Below are 8213 nucleotides of genomic sequence, written 5' to 3' on the forward strand. Positions count from 1 at the left end.
CTTGGTGCACCCCCAGCCTTATGGGCTATGCATGCCTCCTACCTCCCCTTTAGCATGCCCCAAGCCTCGCAGTTGTCCCGGACGTTCTTATGTCTATAAGACCTCGGATGGTCCCTTGCCCTCTCCGGGCTGGTCCTGCCCTCTCTGGGTCCTGTCTCGCACACCCTGTCCTCTCCAGGCTCATACCCACGCGATTGCCCTCCTTCAGGCAATTAATGGCGCCAGCCCTGTCCCGGGCCTTCACTGGCACCCGCCCTACTTTGGCTACAATGCTGGTCCCTGCCCTTCTCGGGGCTCCCTGGTGTACTCGCCCTTCTCCAAGAGTTACCCACGCTTCCCGCACCCCTGGCACTATTGCCCTACTGTGGGCTCTGTCCCGCGCCCCTGGCGCCCGTGGCTCTAATTGAGCCGGTCCCGCGCTACTGGCGCCCGTGGCTGTCACTGAGCCTGCACACCAGCCCTGTCTCGGGCTTTCACCGGCGCCGGGGCTCAGGTGGCACGCAGCCATGCCTGGCCCCCGACCCTTCTCGGGGTCCTATGCCCTCACTGGGGTCTGTGTCCGCACTACTCGCGCCCGTGGCTCTCTCCAAGCCTGCATGCCAGCCCTGTCTCGGGCTTTCACCGGTGCCGGGGCTCAGGTGGCACGCAGCCGTGCCTGGCCCCTGACCCTTCTTGGAGTCCTATGCCCTCACTGGGCCGAGTACCGCCCTCACGGGCTGGGGTCTCAACCCCACACACCGCACCACAACGGTGCCAAGCCGCCGCACCTTCCCGGCGCTGCTCGGTGCCTGAACAGGGCACCCAGGAAACCCCCGAACTACTGGGGATCTCCTGTGAGGCCTCCTCACACCCCTACAGCCTCACCCAGTCCTCCAGTCATATACACAACTGAACCATAAGCCAACCGGCTGTAACAAAACAATCAGCCTACCAGCTATAACAAAACAATCAGCCTACCAGCTATAACAAAACAATCAGCCTACCAGCTATAACAAAACAATCAGCCTACCAGCTATAACATAACAATCAGCCTACCGGCTATCACATAAAGTCCAGGCCCTCCTGGCTCTCTGGCCAAAGCCTCCCGGTCAGGCTTCTCTCCACCTTCACCATAATGCAGCCCTCTGGGTGCTCAGGCTGTACTGCTCCGCTTAGCTCTCCTGCAGAGCTCTTACCCCTCAGGCTGCCAGAAGGGAACTGCCAGCCAGGCTCCAGCCTAGCTGTTTATAAGGGCCTGGCCCTGCCCCCTTCTGGTCACCTGACCAACCTGGTTTCTCCAGCAACCCGCACCTGAGCTGCCCTGGCAATTAGCAGAGGCCCTAATCCCTACTTAGGCATGGGGCACCCGAGTGCCCCCGTGACAACTGTCTTGCATTCAAAAGCTGGTCTTTATTTCCAACTGCATATTGGTCCAATAAAAGATATCACCTTAAGAAATCCTTGGTTAGGGACAGAAGTTACACGTAAACTGGTTTAAGTGATCAAAACTGTAACAGAAGATAAGTTCAGTGCACATAAACCAGTTTGAAAATGGCCAAAATTGATCTGAAATAAATTTGGTTGAATGTAGTATCAGACATAACTGATTGAGGTCTGTCCCTGGAGGACAGCCACCAGGAGATGGGGGACCCCCTCAACCCCGTGGCGGAACAGGGAACGGGACAACCCACCATTACACAAAAAGCCCTGAAACCAAGGCAAACTTACCTCTTACAGGAGGAGAGCAGGCGGATGCACTGTGCCGGCACCAAACGGGCATGCAGTTTGTGAGCACCTTGAGCCAGCAAGGGCGGGTGACATCATCCCTGGATGCTTCCCAGCCAGGATAAAAGCTGGCGCTGAGGGGCATGCTGGGGAGGCACTGCAGGAGGCGCACACGAGGCTGCTTCCCACATCAGGCATTGCCAATGCTGGCATGAAGCGTGGGACCTGGACCCACAGCTGGAGCACCAGAGGGGGTCCGCAGCGGGGAAGAGGACCTTGGATGACATGGAGAGATGATGAAGACCATAAAACACAGAGTCAGTGAGTGGGAAGGGGACGGGCCAGGACTACCCTGAATTATTGTTGAAATCCTTTTTTTTTTGTGTAGTTATTTCTGTGTTTCTCCCTTTTCTAATGGGGATCAGCCCCAAGAGGCCCTGAGGCAAGGGCAGGGGCAGAGTCAGCACTCCAAAAGTAGGAGTGGCTGAAGAACCGTGGCCAATAAGCAGACTTAGCCAGAGGTCCCTCGGGAGGCCAGGAACAACTCAAGACATCCAGGAACACAGAAGTTGAGAAAACCATTGTCTCCTTCCCCACGAGAGGGAGGAGAAGAGATGACATCGGAGGGTGAGACTTGTGAACACTGAGGGCCATCCTAGAGGCTGGCACATGGATGGGGTGTAGGGGAGGCAGAGCCCCATGGATACCTGCCGAAGGTTGCAGCCAATCTGAGCGAGCCCACAGAAGGGGAGCCCACCACTGAAGAAATCATCAAAGTCATGGCAGGAGAGTCTCTCGGCTTTCCCCAGGGTGATCGTGGACTCATTCAGAGGTTGCTGAGATCCATGCAGTGGCCAGCACCTGACGCACATGCCAAGGCATCTCGCAAGCATATTCTTGAGACCAGGCAGGCACAAGATCAAACTGCTTTATGGAACTTGTGTCCTAGACCCTTTCCTGGTTGAAGTTAAATCAGTCCCCTAGCATCCCAGCATGCTCTGCAGCCCTGTTCCAGCCTAGCAGGGTTGGTCCCACCTCTCTCCTCCCTAGCTGGAGCACTATCACTGCTCTGGCTGGCTGAGAAAGGGGTGGGGGTGGGAAACCCTGCTCTGGAGTGCAGCCAAGTCTGCCTGATAGCAGGGCAGCAGCCCTTGCAGGAATCCCCAGCCCCCTACCCCCTGACTGCTCCAGCAGCAGGAGGGGAAGCAGGGGTTTAATCCCCCTATTGCAGGGGGGTGGCACAGGCACTGATAGGCTCCACTCGTGCACCCGGGGATGTGTACCCAGCACCTCGGAAGCCAGACCACAGTAACCTGAGGGAAAGCGGGGGTTTAATTCTGTCACTGCAGGCAGCAATGGCAGCAATGGCAGGGGCACCAAGAGGGTGCCCTGGGCCATTCCTCTGAGGAATGCCCAGATGGCTATGGGGAGGGAACAAGGAGCGGGGAAGTGACCTGGTTGGGCGGGGAGGGGAAGGAGCTGACGCTAGTTATGGAGCCCGACTCAACCCTGTCTCCCACTGTGGCAGCACAGCCCAGGCTGGGGCAGCCCCAGCTGGCAGCGGTCAGTGCCCACTGCCTTCCACCTCTAGCCCCACATAGGAGGACATGGTTTGCAGGCAGATTTCTGCTACAGTGAGGTTCCCCACCCTCGTGCCTCTCCCAGTGCTGGCGGCAGAGCAAATTATTGCGGCAGGTGGAGGTGAAGCACCCATCACTCACCGCCTGCTCACAGCGGTGTCAGGCACTCAAGGTGGGCTGCTGCGGGCCAGAGGCATAGGCCTCGGCTGAGGGAGGCAATGGATCACTGCAGCCTAATATGGCCTGTCTCCACAACCCAAAGGCATAGGCAGCAACTGGTATGTGCCCTGCATTTCTGGAGTCAAACATGAATGTCTATTCACTTGCAAATTGGTTCAATCTAGACTTAGATTGAATCTTAGATTAACTTGCAAAGATTGAATCAATTCAGGCTCCAGTTTTTTGAATGTCTGTCCCTAGCCTTTGTGTCTAGCATACTTTCTGTACCATCATGGCTACAATATCACCTGTACACTAGAAATTATGATAGCAAGATAGGAAATACATTTTAAAAATCACATCCAAAGAAGGATAAATATTTGAAATATTGAAAAATGTAGTGAACTGAAACATTTTTTTAAAATTGGATCTAGTCAAGTGAAACATTTAACTTGGATCATTTAGAAAAAATTCATTTCAATCATTGACATTTCTGTTTTTTCCTTTTTAAAGTACATTTTAGCTTATGTTTCAAAACCAATGTCTTTTGAACTGAAAAACTGAGTTTTGCATTCTAAAAATATATAAAAAAAGAAATATACATAATTTCAGAATTTTAAAATATGTAACAAAGCAGGAAATTAATTAATACTGCCAGTTTTCGACAAAATACTGTAACTTCAACAAATCATGATGATACAGTGAAAAGATATTTTGCCAAAAATTCCAAGCCATCTCTAACTTCCATCATCCCAGAAAGGAAGGAAGGAAGGGGTGAAGAAGGGAACCCTAGGACATGCAACATGCATCCTGGGTTTCTATGGTGATTTAGAATACATGGAATATACATTCTGGGCTCTTCTTCTATCACTGAGAATTTATAGCCCCAAAGGAAGAATTCTTAATCTGATGAGCAATATCAAGACTTTTCTCTGAAAACAGTACAAGTAGGAAGTCGACCACTGCATAGATATATTTACCCCTGGATCATGTCAGACCCTTGCCACAAGTAAGAGTATGATTAGGAAAAATACATTTTTACTTTTATTTTCAGTATTTCCAGGGTTCAAACTTAACATTTTTCTTTAGGACATTGCAGAGTGTAGGGCAGTAAAAGAAAGTCAATCCTGATGTGGGTAGAGTAGATAAATTAATCCTGACATGGCATTGCCTCAGATTTGCTCTTTGTCTCAATGAAGTGTCTAATCATCAGGGATCCTGGTTTTCTCTGATTTAAAAAAAATCCCCAATTTTTGGTTTAAAAAAAAAAGTAACCGCAAATCCACATTTTTTCCGTGATTAAAATGAAACACCACATGTATATGTGTGTGTGCATGTGTGGTGTTTCATTTTAATCACAGAAAAATGTGGATTTGGGGTTACTTTTTTTAACTGAAAATTGAGGATTTGTTAAGATCAGAGAAAACCAGGATCCCTGCTAATCATCATGGGGGTGTTAGCAGAAGAAAGAACACTGCCATAGAAATAGCAATATCCCTAAGGCAGAGAGTTTCGCTGGGATTTCTATACCAAGTTCTTTACATAAGTGTTCCAGCTACTTTGCAGGAAAAAAAAACATTGAGAAAAGTGTACATAACACCCCACAAAGTGGGGAAAACTTTACTGATGGAGGAAAAGTATGAGGCAGACTACTCAGCAGATATACCACAACTCTAGACCACAAGTCAATAAGTGCCTTTCTGTTGACTTAAATGAGTTTTGGATGAGGTCCTAAAATTTCATCTGCCCTGGGGTTATTCTCAGAGTAGGATTAGCCAGCATAGTGGCAAAAAGTCTCGCTGCAGCTGTGGGGAATTATGGGTTCAAAATACGTAGCAGAATGAAGGCCTTATGGTAGAAACTATGACCACTGAACTGAACAATGAAACTATCAAATGATAAAAAGAGTCCTGTGAATTACAAAACCTTCAGACTGTTGGGCAAGCCAAACATTATTAAAGTAGGCCCTCTTTAAAAAACAGAAGCAAATACAAACAAATGGACATTGAATTGGATAGAGATGGCAATACTTGGCAGGGGGTCGGACTTGATGATCTGCTCAGGTCCCTTCTGACCCTACCAACTATGAAACTATGACATCAAGACTCTTGTATACATGGGGCCCACACAGTTGCTCTTCCAACAATAAATTTAGTTTTTCACTCTAGATTGTATTCACAATCTGCAAATTAATGGCACAAAGAAGCGGTGATAATTAAGGAGCAGTAAGATGTATGTAATGGCTTCCAGCACAATCCATTTTTATCTGATTGTTAATCCTCCTGATGATTCCTTTTCAGGAAGTAAGGGCTGTACAATGGCAGAGGAACACAATGCAAAAGACACCTTGAAACCCCTGGTGTTCCGTCTCCACGAGAGCGTTCCTAAAGTGGTCCGTGAAGTCTTAATGGAACGTGGCTGGAGTGAATTTGATGAACAAGAGCAGGACAAATCAGACTGGAATCTGTACTGGCGGAACACCCCTTTCCATGTGACAGACCACCATAACATTAAACCCTGGCAGAGGCTCAATCACTATCCAGAAACAGTCAAGATCACAAGGAAAGACTATCTGGCAAGAAACCTTAAACGTATGAAAGGAATTTATGGATCAGCGCTGTATGAATTTAGTCCAGTGGCATTCATTATGCCAAACGACTATGTCAAGTTTATAGCAGAATATAGCAAGGAGAGACAATCCCAAGGCAGAAAGTTAAGCTACTGGATTTGCAAACCTGTGAATCTGTCTCGAGGAAGGGGGATACTCATTTTCCAGGACATTAAGGATCTTATATATGATTGTGTGGTCATTGTGCAGAAGTATATTAGTAACCCTTTGCTTATTTCTGGGTACAAATGGGATCTCCGCCTGTATGTTTGTGTCACTAGTTTTTGCCCCCTCACCATTTACACTTATGAAGAAGGACTGGTGAGGTTTGCTACAGAAAAGTTTGACCTCAGTTCTCTAGACAATGTATACGCCCATCTGACAAACACCAGCATCAATAAATTTGGGCCCTCGTATAAAAAAGATAAAGTAGGGATTGGCCGGGGTTGCAAATGGACATTCAGCAAATGCCGTTCTTACCTATGCAGCCATGGCGTAGATGACCTACTTTTGTGGCAAAGAATCAACAACATTGTGACACTGACCCTTCTTGCTATCACCCCTTCTGTACCATTGACTCACAATTGCTTTGAGCTATTTGGGTTTGATATTCTGATAGATGACAAATTCAAACCATGGCTTTTAGAAGTGAACTGCAGCCCAGCCTTACGTTTAGACTGCTCCATTGATGCAACAGTGAAAAAAGGACTTCTCCATGATGTCATTGAATTACTAAACTACAAACAAATTGACACCCTGAGACAAAATAAAGGGGCCAGGACTAAATCATCCTGTGCTAGTAAGTCACAGGTCTCCTTGAGTATTCACAGTAAAAGTGCGACTGATTCTGCCCCACATTTCCTTGCTTCTAGGCAACAACAGACTGAATGCACTGCCGCTTCTCCTATACAATCTCTCTTGGAAGTTGCAGGAAGATCATTTAGCAAAGAGGCCATAGTGACTAGGAAAGCAGCCAGAGCACATCCAAGGAAAACACTGACCTCACAGCTCCGGGAGAGGATGAACATGCCAAAACCATGTTTCCCCTCCAGAGTTGCATCTAATAGCAAACCAATACTAGGAACTTTACATCATGTGCCTGTGCCTGTGCCTGTGCCTGGCCAAGCCACCCAATGGCTGCCCATTGAGTTATGTAAAAACAAATTAAGCATCCCTCCTTATTTTCTCACAGATCAAGACAAGAAGCCCTTTCCTCGAATAGGTGATTTTGTCCTTATATTCCCTTTCAATGATGCTGCACTTCAAGCTTCCAGAAATGGAATAGATGTAAAAGGCATCATACAAGAAATACACAAATTAATGAATGAACAGTTGTCTCAGGGAATACAAAAAGTAAAGGAGAAAAAAGATTATTTAACTATTCAAAAATGTTTATAAGCTACAACACAATGAGTCAGATTATAAACAGTACCAAGGGGTGCTGAGATACTAACCTGGTTGTTTAGCTTTAGAAGGACAGGTATGCGCTATACTTATCTCAGAAATATGGATATCACAAGACTTTAAACTGTAACTAGTACTATTGCTTATTTAACAATACCCCTATGAAATTATTTTTAAATAAAAGAATTACTAAATACTTTTAAAAGGTATTCTTCTGACACGAAAATAACACAAAGAAGAAAATATAAACTTGCATTAATTTTCTTTTAAACATCAATCCTTGTCTCTGTTTAATATTTGTTTATGACTTTCTCCCCTGCAATTCAGGGTCCTTTGTTTATGCTGTTTTTCTCCCCTGGAAGGCTTTATAACTTTAAAAAGCTCATCAGTTTACATGCTGAAGCATACAGAGTTTAATGTCCATGCCTCTTACTTTACAAAGCTGCCAGTATTATAAGGGTGCTTGCTTTTTTTGTTTGCTTGTTGTTGGGTTTTTTTACTAATCCAGGTCTGGCTCTGCTCAACTGAGCTTTCATAGAATCATAGAAAAGTAGGGCTGAAAGGGGCCCCCAGAGATCAGAGCCTAACCCCCTACTATACAAACCACCCTGGAGAACGCCATGTCTAACCTTTTACTAAAACTACACAACCACAAGCCATAGCATCCTAACCTGCCACAGGTAAAGCCGGAAGACAACAGTGGTCAGTACTCTGCTGCTACCAGGGATGTTAAAATACTCTGAAGAGATCTGCAGATG

At 46.8% G+C, this 8213-nt stretch overlaps 1 protein-coding gene across 2 annotated transcripts in view; it reads left to right on the top strand.

Annotated features, from left to right (window-relative positions):
• TTLL2 (tubulin tyrosine ligase like 2) overlaps positions 1 to 7694 on the top strand; it is a 16753-nt gene extending 9059 nt beyond the window's left edge. Inside the window, exon 2 of one of the 2 annotated variants that reach the window (XM_019527680.1) lies at positions 5744 to 7694. In XM_019527680.1, the coding sequence (XP_019383225.1) occupies positions 5761 to 7449 (1689 nt within the window). In that variant the 5' untranslated portion in view covers positions 5744 to 5760 and the 3' untranslated portion in view covers positions 7450 to 7694. Of the gene's footprint in view, positions 1 to 5543 lie in introns of those variants that run through there. The other variant, XM_019527679.1, reaches the window with a different exon arrangement.
• Positions 7695 to 8213: the final 519 nt, after the last annotated feature.

Source organism: Gavialis gangeticus, unplaced genomic scaffold (assembly GCF_001723915.1).
Source record: "Gavialis gangeticus isolate Ggan-Ray unplaced genomic scaffold, GavGan_comp1, whole genome shotgun sequence".
In the NCBI taxonomy this organism is placed as follows: Eukaryota; Metazoa; Chordata; order Crocodylia; family Gavialidae; genus Gavialis; species Gavialis gangeticus.